At 42.7% G+C, this 26,506-nt stretch overlaps 1 protein-coding gene across 2 annotated transcripts in view; it reads left to right on the top strand.

Moving 5' to 3' along the window:
• LOC124619721 (sodium-coupled monocarboxylate transporter 1-like) overlaps nt 1-26,506 on the top strand; it is a 180,450-nt gene that overhangs the window by 74,591 nt on the left and 79,353 nt on the right. For both annotated transcript variants that reach the window (XM_047146284.1, XM_047146283.1), the window contains exon 8: nt 25,820-25,960. In XM_047146284.1, coding sequence (XP_047002240.1) covers nt 25,820-25,960 — 141 coding nt within the window. The remainder of the gene's footprint in view (nt 1-25,819; nt 25,961-26,506) is intronic.

Below are 26,506 nucleotides of genomic sequence, written 5' to 3'. Positions count from 1 at the left end.
ACGTCCCTGATTCATTTGCCGTATGTATTTTAATCTCTGTCTTCTCCTTCAGTTTTGGCGCTCTTAGGTTCTCTCTAGTACAGTGGTTTCCAACATGGGGGGTTATTATCGCCTGAGGCGTGAAATTTAATTTAGTGAAGAGTGAAGACAGAAGGGTTCAACTGTATTTCGGTCACGAAGTCAAATTATTTTTAAAAGAGAATTACTGTTACCAGTATTTCGTAAAACTATACCCAATAATTAAATTTTTTATTTCAAATAATAGCATTAACAAGTGACAAAATACTGTGGAAGTTACAGCTTGTGTGAAAGTCTTCCTCACATAGCCTACCCACTACACGCGCACTTTGTAACATACATCTATGACAATAAAATTGAGACACTCATATTACATATGCTTCAGCATCTCATGAAAATACCTTCTCCGGATTATAGATACAGACCAAAAATAGCTTTATATTTTACTCTGCAACAATAAACGAATTAACTGACAGCACAACAGTAACTACTTAATGACTGCTAGTCTGCTGTTGTGCCTCTTGTTACCAGTGCCAGTGAGACGCAGTGCATTGGCAGCCCGAAGTCATCCAATTTCTGCCATTGCAGAAGTAAGAAGTCTAGCAATTAAGTGATTTATAGGCATTTGCTGACTGCAAATTGGGGTACAGGATGTAGGTGAGGAACGTGTCGCTAGGGAGATAAGCGTCGCTCCTGCTTGCGGCGGTTACAGTGCCCATGTAGGGGTAAACGGCCACTTGCCTCCGTCACTAAGGTCGCATATTCGTGCAGTGGCGCTTTACCTAGGGATCAGTGGGTTCGAATCCTGCGAGTAGAAAAAAATTTTCACTGCCACTATTTAGTCGGCAAAGGGAGCAGAGGTGGTGATGTGAGGTTCCTGGTCACCAGACTTTGCGCCATTGTCCTGGTTTAAATACCAAACCTCTTCGCAGTGTCTCATGACATTAAGGTACATGACACTGTTGATGGTGATCCGTTCGTCGGATGGGGGCGTTAAGCTTGGCGGCCCTCTTCGTGCTATTCGCGAGGTGTAGGCTTTCACCGTATCTTCTCTCATCATCATCAACACCATATCGTAATCACATAACACAAACATTGCATTCCACTCCACACACAAACATATATATACTATTACAAAAAGTTGTAACGGAGCGTGTTACTAACAAACAAACAAACCTGTAGACGACATAGTGAAGGTCACAGGGAGCAGTGATTCTCGAGATCCAAATCTTTCCATCTCCTGCAATCATGATGAAAGAACTATGGGATATTTAATAGTTTATGATGGCAGGAAGCAAGTCACAGGTGTCTACCCTCATCATGGGCTGTTAACTTTCCTGAGTTGCAGCTAGAACTTGCGATTCACTGAGAATTGCCTCATCATTCTATAAATGAAGGCTATTAGAAATAAGCAGTACCAGTTGTCCCATTGACTCATTAGTTCATGGTTTCATAAAACACCTAGAAAAACTGAGTATAATTGATCTTTCATCATTTTAAAAATAAAAGTTTTGAAGGAATTTTGTTTTTTCATTTGAAAGTTTAATGAACCGCTAACGTTAATGATGGTCCAGAGAAGGATGTGCCTCAGCTAATGTCCGTCTGCACTTATGGGTAGCCGGCCAGTGTGGCCTAGCGGTTCTAGGCGCTTCAGTCTGCAACCGAGCGACCGCTACGGTCGCAGGTTCGAATCCTGCCTCGGGCTTGGATGTGTGTGATGTCCTTAGGTTAGTTAGGTTTAAGTAGTTCTAAGTTCTAGGGGACTGATGACCACAGCAGTTAAGTCCCATAGTGCTCAGAGCCATTTGAACTTATGGGTAATTTCCTCAGAAAGTTTGGGAATCACTTCTTTAGCACTGACACGTGTCAATCTTGTTCTTTTTTCTAGTTAGTATCCACTAATTCTTTCCTCGTTGATTTGGGCAGAATCTCATCATTTCTTGTTTTAACAGTTTAGTTAATTTTCAGCATCCTTTTCTAACATAACGTCTCATCTGCTTCGATTTTCTTTTTTTCCTGTTTTTCTACAATGATTGACTTCCATAAATGCCCCACAGGAGACATACATTCTCAGAAGTTTTTTTCCAAGTTAATGTGTGTCGATAGGAACACGTGGATGAGCGACTCTCTGCTGGAGGTGGATGATGGTGCAGATGACGTAGACAGCCAATTTGTTATTGAAGTTCTTTACTTCCAAATAAATGTAGAGCAGGGTGCCTGCAGCATGTAGACGACCTGTGTCCTAGACCCGATAGTTGCCACATGGCACTAGTTGCAACCATGGAAGCAGCCTGTCCTAGTGAGTTTCTATGTCAGCAAGTCAGTGACTGTGGCTATCGGCGGTGGCTACACTCTAATTATGGCTCTAGGCCCATGTCTTGGTCTGTGTTGCTACATTTCTTCCCTTCTTACAAAAATGGGTTGCTACTTGAGACTAGTTGCAACAGAACATTACTACAATAACCAATGTCTTCACATTTTAATTCTCCTGCACGATTTCGGTGTAAACACTTCTGTAGTAACTTTCACCTTTGCATGTGCTTCTTCCCTTTTCTAAATTACACCATGTACCACTCCTCACTCCTACAGCTTCTACGTCTCATTTTTGCACTACTTTACTTCACTCTCTGAGGCTGAATCACCCTTCAATGGTGCTGACACGACTAGTACGGACCCACAGTTTAAATGATGGTAAGGGTGGTATTTGGGCAATTCTGTGTCTAAGGCTGCAGTAAACAACACTCATTATCGCCAGAATTACACAGACTGAGCTTTTGGTGTTTCTTTGTACGCTGAATCCGTGACAGTGCACGGTTCGAATTTTTTCACACAGTCGAACAGGCGTTCCATTGTCAAACGATCATTTTATGAGCCTATTATCAGCTCCAAGGAGATGCGAAGGGGTGGGTCTAGTGTACCATTTAAGAAAGTTAGGTTTCCCTTTGGCAGGATGTCGAAGGATAAGTGTGGTAGGTAGATCAGTGGGTGATGGTTAGCATTGTCGTTCCAGTGACGCAGACAGGTAATCGGAAGGTAGGTCCTAAAATGTCTCATTGCGTATCATTTATTAACAACCACTCCCCTCGAAGTTACAGTTTCTGTGTGTTACCAAAATGACCTTGTTTGCAGAGGATTCAAATGAAGAGTACCGGTTTTGACAGTGAAGATAAACAATGTGACTCTATCTTCTGAAAGAATTCGGCCTTACTCATGGTTACTTCCCTAGGGCACTCAGGCATGTACTTTTCACAATGGTCCAGGGTGAACTTGGATAATCCAGGGACTGTGCGAATCTGTTTGTGAGACAGGCTTTGATTTTCACAATGTGGTACTGCATTAATGCCTTGGTGGAGAGTAGTGCACTGGTCTTTCCCAGGTCCCCATAATCTCGAATGTCTAAATTAACTTAGCAAACATCATTTATGAAGAATTTATTCTTAAAGTTAACAGGTTAAGTGTAACACACGTACATCCGCTCATCTCATTTACCGCCAACCAATTTCTTGTCGCACATCTGCACTACTACTTTTACACAAACCTCATATTTCATAAAATAATGAACGTACAGCGTTAGATAACATCGATGTTACCCTAGCAAACTAATTTAGACACACTAAGATTTCACTGACATTGAAAATAAAAATTTCATTCGAAAGTTCCTCTAACCTGTTACCTAGACAACAATGTTTCCTTTACAGTCACTCATGAGCCACTTTTTTAAAAGCAACGCTATGATCTGGTAGTCCATAAGACAAAAACATAACATACACATATACATACATACACATATACATTCACATATACATACGCATATCCGCAACAACTGATCAGACATCATACAGTTCACATATCTGCATCCTCAATTGCTTCGCTAGGCCACCTGATGATCTTAAGGCATATGAGTATGTCAGAGTAATCATATCTTGCTTAATTTTCCTGGATTTACCTTTCTTTTCCTCTTTCCAAGTTTTTCATAAAAAAATGTTTCCGTTGCGCCCTCAGATGGGCGAATTCGTCCTACTGTACAACTGCAGTTTGGATCAAAAGTTGCCATTTTACATTAACTGGAGACTTCATCTTAACTTCTTCATAATTTCCTTTGTAATGAGAAACAAACTTATAATGTTACTTAAAATCCGTCTTGATTGCAAATTTTTTTTAAAAATTCATATGACCGGTTTCGGTTCATTCAGAACCATATGAATAAAAAAAATTTGCAATCAAGACGGATTTTAAGTAACATTATAAAATCACTGATTGCTGTTATCCCATAAGACATTACGTTTGTTTCTGCAAAGAAACAAACGTGTTTCCTTTCGGTGCACAGTGTTTAGCTAACATTGCTCCTTTCTCAATCGGTATTTAGGCAGTTTGACTTTTTTGTTGCGGGTGCCTGTCAGCTATCTTAGCGCCTTCGCATTTATAGATATAACCTGGAGCCAGACACTTTTTAAACTTTTATATAAATGTCAAATGAAGGAGACATCATCTCCTGGGGGGTTTGCATAATTCGAAGAGGAAAGGCAGTTTTTGGTTAAAAACAACCTTGTACGGCGATGAACCCGTGTTCTCATGGATTTTCGAGCTGTACACTGATACGGTAGTGGAGGATTCCTATCACCATAGTGGGTACTCACATAATAAATCAGCATTTTTCTTATCATTCTGTGTACCCTCTCAGTCCTCCCATTTCTTGTGGATGTAGTGCAAGAGTTCATTACTTCTCTATATGAAACTGTCGACACAATTGCTTCAATAGTTCAGACTTTATGGTATTGCCTTGGTCAGTTATCAGAGATTCTGTCGTCCCAAACTTCAGTAACAATTGATTAACCATAGCCTGCGTCTGTCGATTTGGTATAGTGACCATGGCCACAAAGCTTGAGAAATAAACAATAATACACTCCTGGAAATGGAAAAAAGAACACATTGACACCGGTGTGTCAGACCCACCATACTTGCTCCGGACACTGCGAGAGGGCTGTACAAGCAATGATCACACGCACGGCGCAGCGGACACACCAGGAACCGCGGTGTTGGCCGTCGAATGGCGCTAGCTGCGCAGCATTTGTGCACCGCCGCCGTCAGTGTCAGCCAGTTTGCCGTGGCATACGGAGCTCCATCGCAGTCTTTAACACTGGTAGCATGCCGCGACAGCGTGGACGTGAACCGTATGTGCAGTTGACGGACTTTGAGCGAGGGCGTATAGTGGGCATGCGGGAGGCCGGGTGGACGTACCGCCGAATTGCTCAACACGTGGGGCGTGAGGTCTCCACAGTACATCGATGTTGTCGCCAGTGGTCGGCGGAAGGTGCACGTGCCCGTCGACCTGGGACCGGACCGCAGCGACGCACGGATGCACGCCAAGACCGTAGGATCCTACGCAGTGCCGTAGGGGACCGCACCGCCACTTCCCAGCAAATTAGGGACACTGTTGCTCCTGGGGTATCGGCGAGGACCATTCGCAACCGACTCCATGAAGCTGGGCTACGGTCCCGCACACCGTTAGGCCGTCTTCCGCTCACGCCCCAACATCGTGCAGCCCGCCTCCAGTGGTGTCGCGACAGGCGTGAATGGAGGGACGAATGGAGACGTGTCGTCTTCAGCGATGAGAGTCGCTTCTGCCTTGGTGCCAATGATGGTCGTATGCGTGTTTGGCGCCGTGCAGGTGAGCGCCACAATCAGGACTGCATACGACCGAGGCACACAGGGCCAACACCTGGCATCATGGTGTGGGGAGCGATCTCCTACACTGGCCGTACACCACTGGTGATCGTCGAGGGGACACTGAATAGTGCACGGTACATCCAAACCGTCATCGAACCCATCGTTCTGCCATTCCTAGACCGGTAAGGGAACTTGCTGTTCCAACAGGACAATGCACGTCCGCATGCATCCCGTGCCACCCAACGTGCTCTAGAAGGTGTAAGTCAACTACCCTGGCCAGCAAGATCTCCGGATGTGTCCCCCATTGAGCATGTTTGGGACTGGATGAAGCGTCGTCTCACGCGGTCTGCACGTCCAGCACGAACGCTGGTCCAACTGAGGCGCCAGGTGGAAATGGCATGGCAAGCCGTTCCACAGGACTACATCCAGCATCTCTACGATCGTCTCCATGGGAGAATAGCAGCCTGCATTGCTGCGAAAGGTGGATATACACTGTACTAGTGCCGACATTGTGCATGCTCTGTTGCCTGTGTCTATGTGCCTGTGGTTCTGTCAGTGTGATCATGTGATGTATCTGACCCCAGGAATGTGTCAATAAAGTTTCCCCTTCCTGGGACAATGAATTCACGGTGTTCTTATTTCAATTTCCGGGAGTGTACTTAATACATAGCGATTCCCTGCTGGTGTTTGTCCAGATGGACCAAGAATATCCACACCAATCATTTGGAATGGTTTGTCGGCTACAAGTAATCTTTTTAATGGGATTCATTGACGATTCAACTCCACTCTTTGAGTGCAAGGAATGCGGTTCTTAATGTAACACTCTATATCTTGCTTCCTTCCCATTCACTAGTAACTTACCAAACCATAGCTCTCTGTGGAATATTGTCCAATATTTCCTGCCACAATGAGTCATAAACCTTCTTCAGTGCCTCATTCTGTAAACGTGCTGGTACAACTATGCAGCAATCACACTGTGTTTGCTGCATCACAGCTGAACTGTGCTCACTTTGTGAACTTCTATCTGGGTCAGCAGCTTGGCCTCTGCACCATTCTGCTGCACTTACACCAATAAACTCTAAAGTTACCATGAGATTTCCCTGGATGATGTACAACCACGAAATCAAATTCGCTTTGCCATGAAGCTGTGCAGCTCAAGCTGCTAGTCATATCTTTTAGTCCTAAAAGTCATTTCAATGCTGCATCATCTGTTGTGACCTTAAAACACACCCATAAAGGTAACAATAAAATATGTGATACCAAAGATTAATATGTGGTTAATTGAATAATTCTTCTTCACCTTACTGAGCTGTGTAGAAGTGCAGACTGTTAGATGTCCCATCCCATTTAACTCTTCGCTTAAAAATGATAATGTCAAGGATGGGACCAGTGGATAGTAGGCCCATTAATAGCTCAAAGGCTGCTTCGAAATCAAGTGTCCAATGAAATTATACTCCTTTCTTTGATCTTAGTTTTACTGCTCCTTAACAGTGTAGTCTATTTGTGGTCTATACTGAAGCCATATTCTTTACTTAAAAACTAAGCTCCATCCGAACAGGCCTTGTAAGGCCCAATGGTACCAACCGGCCGCCATGTCATCCTCTACTCACAGGCGTTACCAGATGCGGATATGGAGGGATATGGTCAGCACATTGCTCTCCAGGCCGTCTGTCAGTTTACGAGGCCGGAGCCGCTATTTCTCAATCAAGTAGCTCCTCAGTTTGCCTCAGAAGGGCTGAGTGCACCCCGCTTGCCAACAGTGCTCGGCGGACCGGATGGTCACCCATCCAAGTGCTAGCCCAGCTCGACAGCGCTTAACTCCGGTGATCTGGCGGGAACCGGTGTTTCTACTGCGGCAAGGTCGTTGGCCATTTTCTGTACTTAGTGGAGGGTTTATTCAATTCAAAAGGTCCTATAGTTCTTCCTCACTTTTACAGCATCATAAACGAATTTTATGACTGATATCTGTTCACCTTGAATGTCACTCTTCTATTTCGTCCGTTGCTCCTTCGCTGTACAGCCTAAACAGTGTAAAGATAGCGTCCCTCCCCTACGCTTTTACATCTTTAATCTGAGCATTTGTCTCTAGGTCTTCCATTCTTATTATTCGCTCTTGGTTCTTGTACATATTTTACAGGGTGAAGAAAAACAACATGGTAAGGTCAGATTAAGGTAAGGAATGTCGACCGCGTAAAATTTTCTGGGTAATCATAGGTCTGAAATCCACTGTTACGTAGTTATAGCCATAAAATGCTAGTCAGCGACGAGCGCCTGGAAGTGAGTGTGTTTAAACTATCTTGCCCCAGATAATGCCTCTTATGCTAAAGAGCGGAGTTACTAATTCTCTTAACTGAAGATAATTATAACCAGACATCTAAGGAAACTTTAAATCCCTATCCATGACGTTAGGCTGGAAGCGGGTTTTCTGTGATGTTTACTGGGTAAAGCATGTGTTCAAATACTCTGAGAGTACCGTAATGGCACTTATTTTTTAAGATAATAAGCTGTACTACAGAAACAGCACTGCAGTAAGACAGTTATTTAGCGGACAAACTTCCATGTGCTCGTTGCTTATTGGCTGTCGTTTTATGACTGCAACTTCACAGGGCGCAATTAGAAAATATGAGACCAATGAGGATATCCCCATGTATACCACTCGACAGTGAGATGGGAATCGTTGTCTGCTCAATATATGGCGTTATGTCGATACGCCCTCCCATTCAAATGGAAACTAGCTTCGACACTGATGAAAATGTCAGCTTCAAAGTTCCGCTGGTGTGTGCGTCTTTCTTCAAACCATTCACAGAACTGCAACAGACTGTCAGCGTCATGACCATGGAGTTGTGGAACAAAGTAGATTCGATAGGGATGGAAATGATTAGAGGGCAGTAGCCTGGACACAGACGCTTGTCTGATGCCGCATTCCTGTCCCATCTTTGTGGCTGACCGACTTTGAGCTCTCTATCGCCTTAGCTAGCGTGGCTGATGATTGTGTGTCCCCCGTTGCTCTGCGCGGTCGTCCGGAACGTCTTTTGACGTGGACACTGCCTGTAGATGTGAACGTTCCTGTTAAACCCCCAGTCATTCCGCGATTAGGCTAACGCTGATTTGGACGCCGCGTGTGGTATGCTGCTGCTGCTTTCCACTGACTCATGCCTGCCGCATGGATGAGCACCGTTTCCGCCTCTGCGTTGCTGTTATGAGTCACTACACTGCAGAGCAGAACAGCGCTACACAGCCGTCGTAACTGGCGCCCCTTTAACCTTCCATTGCTACTGTTGTGTCTCCCAGACACAGGACTATCTTGGCGATTAGTTTTTATATGGTTTAGAACACTATACCCGTGCCACATTTCGTGTAACTTCTTATCTTTCGCTGTTGTGAAATCTGATTGTTGAATATGGGTTGAAGTCTGTTGTCCAGGAGTGCATTTGATGTGTCTGGGTCTGCCAGAACCACCGGTAGTAAGCAGAAAAGTACTGTTTGGGTCTGCAGGATACACAGTAGCACTTGTGACATCTTTTTTTTTCTAACGCAAATACGATTTTATCACATGTTCAGAACGCTGAATCACCCTGTTTACTTAAGAAAAGGGCTAGAATGAATGAGAAAGAAGATCTGTGTAAGTATACATTGCTAAATGAAATGGCTAGTGAAGAATCAGGTATAGAAGGTGCAGATTTAGACTCCGAACTATATAGTGAGCACGATATGGAAAGTGAAGAAAGTGGGGATGACAGTGATACAAATCAGAATAATAATAACCGTTTTTTGGTAAGGATAGCCATGCCAAATGGATGGAAGACACTCCTAGTCTAGGTCACATAATATTTTACTACATATTTCAGGAGTGAGGGGAACTGCGGAGGACATAAAGACATAAATAGAAATATGGCGGTTGTTTTTCACTGATGAAATAGTGGATGGCATCACTTCTGCTAATCCTAGATACTCTCCTTCTCAGTCCTTTATTTATGAGACAAATAGACTTGAAATGGAAACCGTTATTGGTCTGATGTATTTGGGTGAAGTATACTAGGTTGCTTAGGGTAAATTTAGAAGACCTCTGGGATAGAGGTGGTACAGCATTAGAAATGTTGTATTGTTCAATGACTCTACAGAGGTTCAGGTTGGTAGTATAGTGTGTAAGATTTATTAATAAGTCAACTAGGTCCGACAGAGGAATACGGGATAAATTGGCACCTATACGAAATATCTTTGATTTGTTCACAGAAAACTGCATGGCACATTGTTCTCTTGGAGAATATGTGACGGCAGATGAAATTCTTGTAAAATTCTTTCCAAACTTGGCAAATATGGAATGAAAGTGTTTAGTCTAAGGGGACTGATGACCGTAGATGTTAAGTCCCATACTGCTCCGAGCCATTTTGTTCAGTCTAGCTGGTGCAAGAACAGCTTACACCTCAAATTTGGAAGTTTATTGAGGAAAGCAACCAAATGGAGACCATATAACCTGAATAATCATGGGGCTGACGTCATGAAAAGATTGTGTAGTCATATATCCAAACCATCAAGAACCATAACCACAGATAACTGTTTTACGAGCTACGAACTGGCTCTATCACTTCTGAGAGACCATCAACCAAGTGCTAAAACAAACAAAAAATTATTAAAATCCAAAACAAAATGTGTTTGCTTACTTGATATATACAACTCAAATCAGTGTCAAACCTTTTTGTCAGTCATTAAAAATAGGAGAGAAAAGCAAATTGGCTCTAAGGAGATATGAACGAACACAGCAACAATGCAGGGTTAATATCCTTCTTACGGACTACCTTAGTTGGTGGATCCCGGACAACAGGCCATGTGGTACAACGTCTGCTCACGGCTTGTCTTTTCAGAAGTGTGATGGTGGTGGGTCGTGCCTCTCGTTCTAACTTTCGCTGTTTCCACTAATACCGAATTTGTCGTACGAGACATGACTTTTGAATCACCCTGTAGAATGGATATTCAAGCTGAATTGAACTTGATCTTTGTTTTTGACTATTTCCAGTCACTGATCACGTTTGAGATAACCAAACGGTGTACTTTTCATTAATGGACTCCTTGTAGTTTCTTGGGTTCAGGAAAGCTTAAAAAACTTTATAAAAAAAGTCATTTAATTGATGTCATGGAGAATCATAGATGACATACTGAGGTAGTTTCTCTTAATATTTGCAAATCATTTTGGTTCAGATTTTGTATTTATCGCAAATATCATACAAACAGACGTAGCGCAAAATAATTCCTTTTAAATATCTTCAATTAATTCGTCACAAAACGTATTTTTTATCACCGGAAAGTCGAACGTATTTGTTCCACGTAACACTAGACATGGAACTGCGACGTGATAAAAAACTTAAAGTTGTTAAAGAATATATGGGTGAAAGCAAGCGTGGCTAAATAAGAACTGATACAAAAGTAACACGAACTTTTTTTATCGTTTTGAATGCCAGTAACAGACTACGAAATACTGGGCAAAGACTCAGCTATTATCTTGTGAGGAACGACTCGAAAACATTCTGCCGTGCTGTTTATGCCAAGTCTCCGCGACGAGCTTATGAGAAACAGAAAACACCAACAAACATTTAATACTCTTTCCTAAAGTTAATAACACAAAATTCATGAACAAGCATAAAAATAAATTACACTGGTCCACAAATTTTCACTTTTTAGCTTTTACAGAAACGAAATTAATCTTGCTTTATAGATTTTAGACGTACTAAACACGAATATCAAGGTCAAAATTGTCTCGTAGGTCAGGGTTACAAGTAAGTAAGGTGTTTACGTTTTATAGTCACGCTTGTGGGACATTATAAGGACTATACAGGGTGTTTCGTGAGAGCGTGCAAAAATGTGACAGGACATAGAAAATGCTCCACTGAACAATTTGATGTAGGTAACCTGGTGTCGGAGAAGCCAGCTTAAGGAGATATGGAAGTAAACTTGTCTACCGCTTCGTCTAGCATGACTGTTTCGCAATTTATTTACAACTAACTTGAGTACAAGTTTACACATACTGTGCTGTTTATTGACATGTACTTCTTTATTTCCTGCAAGGATGCAAGCAGGACGAGCCTGATTACTAGGAGGTGATGATGCAGGTTTTGTTTACTTTACTAGTCAATAACATGGCTCTGATGTATCGTGTTTATGTTGGAGAACGTACCCTTGGCAGTTTGTCAGAGCATGTGGATTCAATATGACGTTCGCAATCATCTCAATGCTGTATTTTCTGTTTACTGGATTGAAAGGGGAAACCCTGTTTCATGGCCTGCGAGGACACGAACTGAACCCCCTTGATTATTTCCTATGGGAATATCTAAAGTCACTTGTATATGAGACCCCAGTGAATACGGAGATAGCTGCCAGATTTGCAGTTGCCTGTGAAGTGATTCGAGACTCACCAGGGATATTTGTCGAGGTGCGTTACATCTTGTTCACCGATGTCATGCTTGCATTGAGGTTGATGGCCGTCAGTTTCAGCATATTTTGTAAGATTTGCAGTTAACCTTAACTAATGCAAATGAAAAAGTATACAGTAATGTTATTTTATTCCTATCATCTCCTTAAGCTGGCTTCTCCGAGCCCAGGTTCCCTAACTCAAATTGTTCAGTGGAGCATCCTCTATATCCTGTTAATTCTTTGCATGCTCTTCTACATCTACATCTACATGGTTACTCTGCAATTCACACTTAAGTGCTGGCAGAGGCTTCATCGAACCATTTTCATACTACTTCTCTACCATTCCACTCTCGAATGGCGCGTGGGATTATGAACAACAAAATATTTTCGCATTCGGAAGAAAAGTTGGCGATTGAAATTTCGTAAATAGATCTCGCCGCAAAGAAAACCGCCTTTGTTTCAGGACGGCCACCTCAACTTGCATATCATATCAGTAACATACTCACCTCTATTGCGCGGTAACACGAAACGAGCTGCCCTTCTCTGCACTTTTTCGATGTCCTCCGTCAATCCTACCTGCTAAGCATTCCATACCGCGCAGCAATATTCCAGCAGAGAACGGACAGGTGTAATGTAGGCTATCTCTTTGGTGGGTTTGTCGCATCTTCTAAATGTTCTGCCAACAAAGGGCAGTTTTTGTTTCGCCTTCTCTACAATATTATCTACGTGGTCTTTCCAATTTAAGTTGCTCTTAATTATAATTGCTAGGTGTTTAGTCGAACTGACAGCGCTTGGATTTGTGCGATTTATCGTATACCCAAAATTTATCGGATTTCTTTTAGTACCCATGTGGATGACCTCGCACTTTTCGTTGTTTAGTGCCAATTGCTACTTTTCGCACCATACAGAAATTCTCTCTAGATCATTTTGTAATTGGAATGGATCGTCTGATGATTTTACTAGGCGGTAAATTACAGCGTCATCTGCGAACAATCTAAGGGGACTGCTCAGACCATTTATGTAAATCAGGAACAGCAGAGGGCCTATGACACTACCTTGTGGAACGCCAGGTATCACTTTTGTTCTACTCGATGATTTACCGTCTTTCACTACGAACTGTGATCTCTCTGAGAGGAAATAACGAATCGAGTCAAACAACTGAGACGATACTCCATACGCACGCAATTTGATTAATAGTCGCTTGTGAGGAACGGTATCAAAAGCCTTCTAGAAATCTGGGAATATGGAATCGCTCTGAGATCCCTTATCGACAGCACTCATTACTTCATTTTCTTCAAGGTGATTCATAATGTTCGAGTACAGTATATGCTCCAAAATCCTACTGCAAATTGAAGTCAGTGATATGGATCTGTTATTCAGTGGGTTACTCCTATTTTCTTTCTTGAATATTGGTGTGACCTGTGCTACTTTCCAGTCTTTAGCGACAGACCTTTCGCCAAGTGAGCGGTTATATATGATTGCTAAGAAAGGCGTTATTGTGTCTGCATACTCGGAAAGAAATCTGAATGGTATACCATCTGGACCGGAAGATTTGCCTTTCTTAAGTGATTTGAGTTGTTTCGCACCATCTAAGAGATCTACTATTATGTCACTCATGCTAACAGCTGTTCTGGTTTCGAATTCTGGAATATTTACTTCGTCTTCTTTCATGGAGGAATTACGGAAAACCGTATTTAGTAACTCCGCTTTAGTGACACCATCATCGGTAACATTTCCATCGCTATCGCGCAGTGATGGTATTGACTGTTTTTTTGCCTCTGGTGTACTTTACATACGGAAACACCCTGTATTCAAAAGCATGAAAGTTCTTCTGCGATAAGTGAGTGAGGTGGGCAGTTTCAGTAGAATTTGGCAACACTGCTTCTCACTATGACCCATGTGTACACCATCCAGTCACGTGAACATTGTCGAATGTAGAAGAAACCACACGCGATTTTAATTGTCATTCGTAGCGGTGGTGAGGTGTTGTCTTGTGTTAATTCACTTGTTACTGGAACGAGTATCGTGGCTGTTGGCAGTGAATTTATGTGAGGTGAAATTGAAGAACTGTGTTATCATGCATGTGTACTCTTTCACAAATGTCCGCATCCGCTGTAACAAATCTAATAACTTTTGTTACATTTGTACAGATGTTATTTGTGGTTCAAGAAGGCGACCATTGACAAAAGGAGTAAAACAAGAATGCACCTTGTATTTCGGCTGTAGAGTTGGAGACAAATCATGGCCTCCACACATGTGTTCCACCTCGTGTTTATCTACGCTGAATGCTTGGATGCATGGGAGAAATGTCTTCGTAAAGTTTTGTGTGCTTGCTGTTTGGCATGAACCCACAAATCATGCGTCGGATTGCTATTTTTGTACGTACCTCTCTTGAGAAAAAGAGTCAATATCAAGAGGAAGAGAAGTATTCAATACCCTGGCATCCCATCTGTCATTCGCCTTGTGGCTCATTGCGAAGGATTGCCATTCCCTATTCCCCCACACGTACCACCATCAATCAGTGATAGCGATAATGCTGAACCGACACACACAGCCGAAAACATGTGGCACCGACTATACGTTTACACCAACATCGATATCTGGAGAACCACACAAAATCCCATAGGATGAAGTCAGTGATATGGTTAGGAATTTTGATCTTCTAAAGCGTAATACGGATTCGTGACGTCTCGATTGCAGCAGTGAAATCTCCTCGCTGACGCAGTACGTGTACCTGTGTTTCGGGTGCATCAGAAAAAAAACTTTATGGTCATTTCTGTACTGACGGCGGCATTACATTCTGCAGTGACAGTGATGGTTCGCTGGAAGATCTGAACATTAAATATAAAAAAGACGATTGGAGACTCTTTATAGATGGCCCAACCACAAGTGTGAAGGTAGTACTGTTACACAAGAGTAATGAAAGGCCAGTCATCCCTGTAGCATACGCTGCCTAAGCTAAAGAAAGTTATACAGTGTTGAAATCCGTATGTTATATTAATTACAATATGCATCAATGGCTGTATGTGGGGATTGTAAAGTCTTTGCGACGCTGTTGGGTTTTCAAGGGGGTACTGATGCTATCTCTGTGACTGGGACAGTCGCACAAGAGAACAACACTTCACACAGAGGGAACAGACTCCACGAACAGCTCTCGTGCCTGGATCAACGAATATTACCGAAGAACCTCTTGTGAATCAGAACAAAATTGTTCTCCCACCATTGCACGTTATGTTGGGACTCATGACAGCATTTTTTAAGACTTACACGTGAATGAAGCAGTGTTTAAGTATTTGTATAAGAAGCCAAGTTTCCATGATTCATTCAGGAGGAGATAACAAACGCGATATTCATTGGTCCACAAATAGGCCAGCTGTAGAGGGGTTCACACTTGAGTCTACCCTAACGCCTGATCAGCTGCATGCATGGCATTGTTTTTGTAACGTGATAACATTGCTCTTGAAACAGGTGAGCCTAAAATTACGGGTACATGTGGACCAACTGATGCATGCTTAGAAGGTAATTGGCTGCAAAATGACACTGAAGATATACTTCCTTTATTCCCACCCGATGTGCTCCCAGAGAGCTGTTGTGCATTCAGTGAAGAGCACGGCGAGCGGTCCCAACAGGACATTCCTCTCAAAAGGTTCAAATGGCTCTGAGCACTATGGGACTTAACTTCTGAAGTCATCAGTCCCCTAGAACTTAGAACTACTTAAACCTGACTAACCTAAGGACATCACACACATCCATGTCCGAGGCAGGATTCGAACCTGCGACCGTAGCGGTCGCGCGGTTCCAGACTGAAGCGCCTAGAACCGCTCGACCACCTCGGCCGGCCATTCCTCTCATGCAACAGCGGTACACAGGGGGGTGGACTACAGCCATGTTGCGTGATTTTTGCTGGATGCTTCAGAAAGATGCCCCAGGAACCGAACACAAGAGGAATTCACAGAAACGGAGCGAATAAACGAAGTTCACTTATGTATATATACTGTTGATTACGGTAGCAGTATATGTGAAACGTGAAATCCCAAGTTACTTGCAATCTTGAGCTAGGAGACAATTTTAATCATGATATTTGTGTTTAGCCCATCGAAATCTATAAAGACTGTTTAGTATACTTCCTGCAAAAAATCCACTGGACCAATGTTACATAATATATTGCAGCATATTTCATAGACGCGGAAAATCTCGTAGTGGTACAGCGACAGAGGCTGCATCATTCCCAGCCACAACACAAAGTGGCCGCCATCCTGCTATACCTGTGTACTGGTCTAATCTGTGGTAAATTTTTTCACGGTTGTAACATTAATTTCCAGGGTACTATTTTAGTATAATTTGTAGTTTTATGCACTTTAATGTAAATATGTTTCCTCTGCTTTTTTTCTAACCTATGTTACTTTGAAATACAATGCTCACCGCTTAGATGTTCACAAACGATCACTAGATGGAGATACTGATATGTGAAATTGTTGTTTTAAAATTTGCGATTTGTTATCGTGAAAACAATGGCAGCTCAGAAAATGGACGTCTGGTTTGATTACAGTGATGTTTGGGAGAAATAAGATTATGAAAATATTAAATTTCAAGTTAAGGTTCGTTGGATAATTTTTTCTTTTATTAATTTTTGTAAAGGCGTTACTTAGTAAGAACTCACTGAATCGGTTCCTTCGGCTTTGGATAATCAGGCACCCTGAGAACAGACTGGTTGCAATTATTTTGCAGAATTTAGTTGTCATTGTGCTTTGGTTCGCGGCGAATCCCGTGAAGGTCGGCCAAAGCCGGTTTGTTGAGATCGCGTGTTCTCTCCGTCACTTTTAGGCGTCACGAGAAGTCAATTTCTATCTCCTGTCATGTTAAAGCTGAGGACTGACGTGGCCAGGTGTCCTATAAACAGCTGTATTGGATACGGCTATAAATGGAACTTTCGAAGAAAGGAAATTTATATGAAGTAACACTGAAATGTAACGTATATGTATTTTCTATCCTTGAGCAGCTATTCAAGAAACGCAATGGAGGTGTAGAGGAACTTTATAAAGATTATACTCCTACGATAGGTAAAGTAGCTACCACAGTTAACTGCGAAGAGGCGAGAGACGAAAGTGCAAAGTTCTACATCGAAGATCGACCGTCATCTATCTACATCATCTAAATCAATACCCCGCAAGTCACGTGACCGTGAGTGGAGGAGGCTACTGCTGATACCACTAACGTATCCACCCCCCCACCCCCTTCCCTGGTCTACTAGCGAATGGCGATGAGAAGCAAGACTGTTGTTGATAATCCTCTGCACTGACTTATTTCTCGAATTTTCTCCTAGTGGTCATTTCACGAAATATATGTGGCAAGAAGTTACACGTTTGAAGCTTCCATGAAGAAACGTGGCAACTGAAAAAACTTGTAATGCGAAAGTGTGTGACTTTTAAATCCCTGTTACAGAGATGTCTAAGCAGTCTGATCTATGAAACCCTACGCTACCCTATTTTTGAACACGAACATTAACTTTGTAAATTGCTTTCGTTGTGTGCGGTACCAATTATTCTAAAGTGAATCTGCCTATCTATAATGAAACTGAATACAAATATGGGTTATCAGTATTAAGCAGAATGGCTTCCTCATGAAATGACACACAATGACTCACTGTTGTGTATTGAAACTGTGCCCTGTTACAAAATCGAATGAACCGAATTATACGAAAATGATAACAATTCCTAATTTCGTCACAAAACGTTCCTTTAGGTCCTACAGTTGTTTTCATCTGCAACGGATAACTCAGCTTTGCTCTGTCTTGTTCAGTTATAAGAATATGAAGTGCTGCACTGCATGATCCCCAAATAAATCACTACGCAGATAATTGCCTTATTATTTACTTTAAGCCAGATGAGAATTTTGCTATCTTTCCAAAAATGAATCTAGCTGTTAACTATATAGTGCAAGACGTGGTGGTACAATTCTGACAAGATTTGCTTTTTAGACTGCAAGGAGGGAATGAAATATTTGGAAATGAATACGCTGAGGTGACAAAAGTCATGACATAGCGATATGCACATGTAGAGATGCTGGTAGTATCGCGTACACAAGGTGTAAAAGGGTCCTGCATTGGAGGTGCTGTCATTTGTTCTCATTTGAAAAGATTACCGACTTGTTTATGGCCGCACGGCGGGAATTAATAGACTCTAACCCGAAATGGCAGTTGGAGCTATACGCATGAAGCATTCCGTTTCTGAAATCCTTAGGGAATTCAATATTTCACGATCCACAGCGTCAAGAGTGTACTGAGACGGGCAAATTTCAGTACCTTTCTACGAATAACGCATTGGCCGACGGCCTTCACTTAACGACCTTGAGCAGTGCAGTGGCGTTTGAGTAGAGTTGTCAGCGCTAACCGACAAGCAACACTGAGTCATATCACCACAGGAATGAACCTGGGACATACGACGAACGTATCCGATAGAACAGTCCGGCGAAATTTGGCATTAATGGGCTATGCCAGCAGACGACCAACTGGAGTGCCTTTGCTAAAAACACGACATCTCTTGCAGCGCCTCTGCTGGGCTCGTGACCGTATCGGTTGGCCCATAGACTACTGGAAAACCGTGACCTGCTCGGATGAGCCCCGATTTCAGTTGAAAAGATCTGATGGTAGGGTTTGAGTGTGGCTCAGACCCTAAGAAGGCAAGAACCCAAATTGTGAACAAGGCACAGTGCAAGCTGGTGGTAGCTCCATAAAGGTGTGGGCTATGTTTACATGGAATGGACTGGGTTCTTTGGTCCAGCTGAACCGATCATTGACTGGAAATGCTGATGTTCAGCTACATGAAGACCATTTGCAGCCTTCATGGACTTCATGTTCCCAACCAATGAGGGCATTTTTATGGATGACATTGCTCCATTTCAGAGCATTCTAGACAATTCGAGTGAATGATCTGGCCACCCTGATCGCCCAACATGAATCCCATCGAACATTTATCGAACATTGTTGAGAGATCAGTTCGTTCATAAAATCCTGCACCGGCAACACTTGCGTAGTTATGTTCAGCTACGGAGGCAGCGTGATTCAATACACCTGCAGGGCCTTCCAAGGACCTGGTGAGTTCATGCCACACCGAGTCACTGCACTACGCTGGGCAAAAAGAGATTCGACACGAAATTAGAAGGTGTCCCCTGACCTTTGTCATCGCAGTGTAAAAGCTTGCCTTAAATTAAGGTGGCATTAATATCCCTTTAATGACACAGAAGTGAATTCTAATTACATGACACTCTAATCTTCCTTTCCATTACAATAAACAATGAACATTGATTCAGCCAGATTGTTTAAGTTGCAAAGTTGCTCTTTACCTTTCCTACAAATAGTTTTTAACTAAAAATGATGGGTGACGAATAGTAAGTAAAATTGTGAATGACTAATAACTCGCTCTGGATACCAAAACCTATTGTTGAGGAAAATATAATCTTTGCAACAATTACTCGGCTAGCGCTTGCAGCAAATGAAGACTGCTCATGTTACCTTTTCCCAGATGTGCTGTACTCTATGGAATCTCCTCAACATCGTCCTCTACCCTCGGTCGCATCAGCCGTTCACCCCCAGCGTATGCCTGATAACGGTCATTTGACCGAAACTGGTAGCGAAGCACATTGTGCAGAATAAAGGACAGCTGAAGGTTCACCATGAATTTTAACAATTATTTGGCGGCTGAATATCCCCACCTGCAAACATAAATATGTCAGCGAGCACTTCAAATAAAATTCTTCTGCTATTCAGTATGTCCGCTCTCACTCGCCGTCCGCTCAGCACACACTGTCTGTCATCCTCTACTACTGATACAACGTCTGGTAGCCAAAGGATTGCGCGCATTCGGGAGGACGACGGTTCAATCCCGTCTCCGGCCATCCTGATTTAGGTTTTCCGTGATTTCCCTAAATCGCTTCAGGCAAATGCCGGGATGGTTCCTTTGAAAGGGCACGGCCGATTTCCTTCCTCACCCTTCCCTCACCCGAGCTTGCACTCCGTCTCTAATGACCTCGTTGTCGACGGGACGTTAAACACTAATCTCCTCCTCCTCCTCCAAAGGACTGCGTATCACTCATGTGTTTAGGCATCCAAAAACGCTCAAAACGGCAAATATTCCAAAAGAAGTCATTTCAGATGATGTATAAACCTTTCATGTTGTCCGACGCTTCCCAGAAAGTACTCTCTCGAAATTTCGACATTTCATAAATGACTCCATGTCCTAGGAATCGTGCCCCTTATGTTACAGTAAATAAAAAAAAAAAAAAACACCGTCTTGATCACAACTTTTTATTTACCGATCATAGGTTGGGATTTACGTTGCATATCATCTAAGTCTGCCACCGAAAAGTGCAGTTTGTCAAGAGTTGTGTAAAATTCAGTAGTAAATTTCAATAGTATGTCTCTCCCTGACGCACAACGCCTTTCTTGTAGCATCTGCCACTGGAGTTTGTTGAGCATCTCAGTAATGCTCTCGCGCCAACATTCCGTGTCGAAACAAGTTCGGCGTCTGTATGATTGACGCCGAGAGATACTATGTTCTAGAAAACACGGGTTGCTACAGGATAGCATTTCTACTCTCCACCTTCTGCTGTGGTGGGGACAGTCAACCGATCCCGCTGACAGATTTCGGAAAGAATCGTTAAGATAGCCGAAGTGTGCTCGTCTCTCTTTGTGTGCGCTTGTTGCCTTGTTTGGTATAAATAATAACAACTGTCGCGTGTACCAGCGTGTGGTTGGGCTGTTGGGGTAGGATAAGCGCTGAGCTGGAGTGTGAACCCCTTCTGCTCAACAGCCTTCTTTCAGAATTCTCATGCATAGGATACACGGTGAGTTACGAATTCGCACGAGAACAAGTTGCCAATCACGTGTTTACGGCAGGTGTGATACAAATGTGTTACCGTACACCTAGAAGTGATCATCAGACCTCCCCCGGGTAGGGTTAACGGCTGTCTTCAGCGGCGACCGTTAGACGACCGACCCAGTCAATTCTAAGGAGGAAGCTGTACCCCGTGGAACCGACACGTGTTGTATCTACGTTCAGAATGTAGGACCTCATTGTCTGCTAGAGCTTCTGGTTTCACCTCCCCGTTTCTCTGCTTTAACACTGAAAGCTGTTGCCGTAAACTACGACGGGCTGTTGTCCCAAAAAATAAAAAAAAAGAATGTTTTGTGCAGCATGACTGAAGATGCTCGGCATATAACTTAATGTGGCGTAGGGTCACCTCAGGCGTATCAAAGACGGCAGAACCTTCGATTTTGCTTGAAACTTTTGCTGGAAAAAATCTCTTACCGACGAATTCCTTGCAGTTTGACCAGAGATGAAACTCAGGCTCGCGTCAATATTGCTATAGGGAAGTCTTCAGTGCAAAATTCGACCGAGGAAACACAAAACCTAGATACAACATGCTGACTGAAGATGAAACTAGTGCACATTTGTAAAAGCCAGCAACTAAGTAGCTGCTACGTGTGTGGGTGTTCCGAGGCGAACACTAACCAAGAAAATTGTCTCGTTCCAGTCGCACTTCCCAGAAAACGATCGGGACTTCGAGACTTCAAGAATGGATTAATAAAAAATACACGAAGTTTAAAATGATGGATTTAATGCTTCAGGTGTTCTATAAAGTCTACCACCACTTGATTACAACGCATGGAACGTTCACACAACTAAGTGAAACCATCAGAAATGACTTTCTTTTGGATGTTACTCAACTCGCGCGTTACACTGAGTGTCAGTTTCTGCACATTGTCATTTTATGACCGGTTCGTGTTGATAGCACAATGTCTCGTCACCCTTGACGATTCTTTCCAGAAAATAATTGCCCACGTCTTCGCATTTCAGAGAAACTGCTGCAGGCGACCATGCGTTTTTGTTCGAGAGTCTAGGTGTGCAGGACGAAAGCTGTACGCACTTTTCTTGGCTTCAAAACATTTTGCAGGATGTCTTGAACACTTCATTAAGAAATGTTGCACCTTTGAGGTTTGCACACCACGGCCGCACGTGCATTCCGTAACACTGCCTGCTCGTAGCTGACCGGTCAAATGCACAGCTATTATTTGGAGTTGCTAGCTCAAGCAGCAATCACAGTGACTGCACTGACGTCGCTAATACGCCAGGAGTACAAAAAAATGAAAAAACTCTCTAATATTATGTGAAATGATTTATTTAAAAGTGAGAGATAAAACAGATAAGAGAAACATTTGACGCACCTTTGAATAGGGCTCGAATTCGTGTACAGCGGCTGAGATGCTCATACGTTAGTGACGTAAGGAGACAGCTGAGCGAAATTCCACCAGACTGATATCCTCTAGTACCCTTTAAAATTGTAATATTCAGGTTAAACACTGATTTTTGTGATTTTGGCGTAGAGCATGCGGTACCGATACAACCGATTTTTGAACCTTTCCCACTGCATGCAAATGTCGCACGACGGTGATTTGCCAGTTCTAGAGTACACCGATGTGGAATATATGGACTAATGCGCTTAAACGATCTTCATCAAAACCCGAACATCTTCCGGAAATTGAAGACTCAAAACGATCCTCCTCAAAACGAGAAAACCATTTTCTTGTCGTGCTCTTTTCAGTGGCAATAGTCCCATCAATGGCGTGAATGTTCCCGGTTGCCCCCGCTGCTGTCACCCTTCAGCAGAAGAATATGTCGGAAATGTTTCGATTTCCCCACAGAGCACTCCATATTCTAGCGTCCACTGCTCTACTCACTATCTCCAAATGACAAAATGACAATGTGTAAACTCAAGCGGCAACAGTGACCTACAAATAAAAAATGACTATCACATAAACCGCTAGCAACTGGAATACCAACATGCAAAACAAAAACGATACCAACTTATGCACTAACCAAATATAATATACTCAAATACCGATCGGTATTCTAATATTATTAGATGTATATAGATCAAGAGAAAGCAGAGATGTTTCAGTTTATGCTGTGATTTGACATTTTTAACGCTTCTTTTAAACAGCTAGAAGCAGATGCTAGTGAAACACTTCACTTTTCTCCCAAATTACTAATTAGATTTTCTTAATTACCCTTATTACTTTCAAATTCTTAATTTTTTTCCCAAAACTATACCTCACGCTGGACTGTTTCATATTCCATTTCTCCATTTTCTCTACTATTCGTTTGGCAATGAAAATGCGAACAAAACTGTTTTCTCAAATCACTGAGTTTTACTTAATTACCCTGATTGCTTTCAAGGAATTAAACTTATTTTGGTAAAACTACACCTCACGCCAGAAAATTTCATATCGCATTTGACTAATTCCTACTCTTCTTTTCGTTATGAAAATTCGAACAAAAATCCATTGTGTAATTTTTAGGGAGTCTTCTTTTTGTTCCGCTCAGACATTTGACCAAAAGTCAACCTAGGTTTTTTTGGATGGACGATGCATATCGAAAATACCGTGACGTATAATTAAGTGGATCGAATAACAGTTGATCTGATTGGTGTGTAACAATTTGTTTCGCACAAATTACAGATGAAATTAGAAAAATCAGCCGGATACTTTGCATCATCAATGCCAGCAGTCACATAGGACGCCAGACAAATGACTGACGGAGAAAAACACCGAATTAATGTCTCATTGCCCGTATTCACATGTTTCATCAGGAAATGACGTCTTTTTCTTCAGTTAAGTTGGACAAAAACCGCTTGGATGGGTGTTTTCACCAGCTAAAGCAGCTGTTTTATGCGAATGGTCTGCACGTCTGACTTTCCCGTGGAGGATCTTGCTTCAGTTCCTGGTGCCGACACGTTTTCTTCATGAGAGAACTGGAACGGTGTGCTCTCAGCCTCGTGAAGATAAGTAAGGAGCTACGAGAGAGAGAATTAGGGCTCCACTGTCTGAACAGCCGACAACGGCCAGCAGAGGCGTGTGCTGACCCCAAGCCTCTCCATACCGCATCCAAATGAAGCCACATAGCAAAGGATGACACGGAGGCCGGTTTGCATGTGTTGGTCCACTGGTCTGACAGTAGAGTTAGTTTCTTTCACTTTTTAAAGAAGCTGTTGAATCCTCAGAAAATGGAAGACCGGAATATAAAATATTACGGGAGTTAGTGAGGGAAAGGGGCGAGATACCACAACAGAATAATGTAATTAACCATTGGAGTGCGTCATTATAACATCTCCCAGCAGCAGAGCTTATTCCCGTTCACTTGAGTTACTCAGTATATAATTCCTGCACTGAGTACTTTCACAAATTAAAAAAAAAACAAAAAAAACTAACCATCCGCCTCGATTGCGAAAAAAGAACCTAGTGTTAAGTGTTACCCAGGTTTCGGCGTAGATAACTACACCTTCTTCAGAACAACAATAAAACCCACAAGTGCCTAAGAAGACCTTTGTCAGTGATTAAAAGAACACCATAGCCATACTTTTATAAACGAAAAAGAAAAGGAAAACACAAACAGTACATATGTACAAAGTCAAAACCACTACTTAACTTAATGGTGTACGCTCTACCTCACACCGGCCATGACCCGCCATAAACTGGAGCTACAAACGGTCGCTCACTTAGAAGCCTGACCCTCTATCTATGCACATGCGCAAGACAAGGGAAGTTACTTGAATGCGCATGCGCATGCGCATACGAATACGAGAAAGTTTATACATGGGTTGGGGCTAAATATATATATTCCCAACCGTGGATCAACGTATATCAAAAAATGAAATGGATAGAACAAGAGACGAGCTAAATAGGAGATGAAACCTAAAAACCGCCGCACATGGTTGCTTATGCTACTAAAGAAACTTGCATATAAAACTACCTATGACAACAGGAGGAACTCTTAAAAACTATACATAAAGCCAGGGGGGGGGGGGGGGTGCTGAGGGGACGTAATCTAAAGACGTCGTGGCAATAAAGATATAGGGAAAAACATGAGGTGTTCAACGGTCTAAAATCACCTTCATCGTAAAAGGAAAATGAGGATAAAAAGAAAGAAGATGAACAGCTTGACCAACCGCGCTCGCCAATCAGCGCGCGCATGTGATAATCGACAGATCATCAAATTTACTAGTATGAAGAACAAAGTAAAGGCGCGAAACCTTCAAAAAATTTTCTATTTGGTCATTGATGATATTGTCTTTAACCTGATTCAGATGCTTAAAGATCTGCATTTCTTCCAAAACATCCAGTTTTAAGCCCTTAACCTCGGCATGAAGTAACTCGATATTAACTAGAGGGCTCGGCGCATGAGTCATTTGCACAAGGTGTTCCGCATAAGTAGAGCCCTTAGTACCGTCACCGCTTCTAGTAGGAATATGCTCTTTATACCTGAGACCCAGAGCTCGCCCCGGGCAGTGTTCTTTTAATCATTGACAGAGGTCTTATTAGGCACTTGTGGGTTTTATTGTTGTTCTGAAGAAGGTGTAGTTATCTATGCCGAAACCTGGGTTAACACTTAACACTAGGTGCTTTTTTCGCAATCGAGGCGGATTTTAGTTTTTTTAAATATGTTAACCAATGATTGCTGACGCGCTGCGATGTTGAAGGTTCTTACTCTCACGAATGTTATCATGTATTCTTCCTACTGTACTGTATAGACAAAAGTAAAAGTTCGTTATTTGTTGTATTTCCTGGTGTTGCAATTTTAATGGCGAACTGCATGTGTTGGTGTTGGATAATGAAGCAAACTGTGCGTACCAGAGAGCAGCAGCGTTGGTGACAGAGCTGACGTTTCGCCCACAGGCTGGATGTGGACCCCAGGGTGCGGATGGCGCTGCCCAGCCTGCTCGTGGGGGGCCTCATGCAGTACCTCTACAATGCCGGCGTCAACCAGATAATGGTCCAGCGGTACCTCGCGCTGCCCACGCTCACCAAGGCCAACATGTGAGTACAGATCCCAGTCGTAAGGCAATAGTACAGTTATACCAAGAAGCAATGTTAACGGCCATTGTGCGTCTAGGGCGACAGGATGATACCGGTAACGCGAGCACAAGCAGTGAACAGCGTGCGACGACGAGCACTCCTCAGGCTGTCAGGAGATTTTGGCACTGTAAAATGGAAGAACTTCAAGTAATATTCGGAATATGTCAACTTGTCCACTTAGCCTAGAAATACTGAAGGAAGCAGTAGTGCCCAAGTTCAAGAGGAGTGACTACGGCAGTGTTAAGGATCTCATGGGATAACATACCACAGAAAATAATTAAGAAATCGGATCCTCTTCCTTTGGCAGGAACGCTGAGATTGTGCCGAAAAAGGTAAAAGAACCTGCAGTTCATCAGGTTTGATGCCATGGCTCTAAGCACTATCGGACTTAACATCTGAGGTCATCAGTCCCCTGCACTTAGAACTATTTAAACCTAACTAACCTAAGGACATCACACACATCCAAGCCCGAGGCAGGATTTGAACCTGCGACCGTAGCAGCAGCGC

Source organism: Schistocerca americana, chromosome 6 (assembly GCF_021461395.2).
Source record: "Schistocerca americana isolate TAMUIC-IGC-003095 chromosome 6, iqSchAmer2.1, whole genome shotgun sequence".
In the NCBI taxonomy this organism is placed as follows: Eukaryota; Metazoa; Arthropoda; class Insecta; order Orthoptera; family Acrididae; genus Schistocerca; species Schistocerca americana.
The sequence above is the reverse complement of the archived record's forward strand: the minus strand, read 5'-3'. Positions and strand labels throughout refer to the sequence as shown.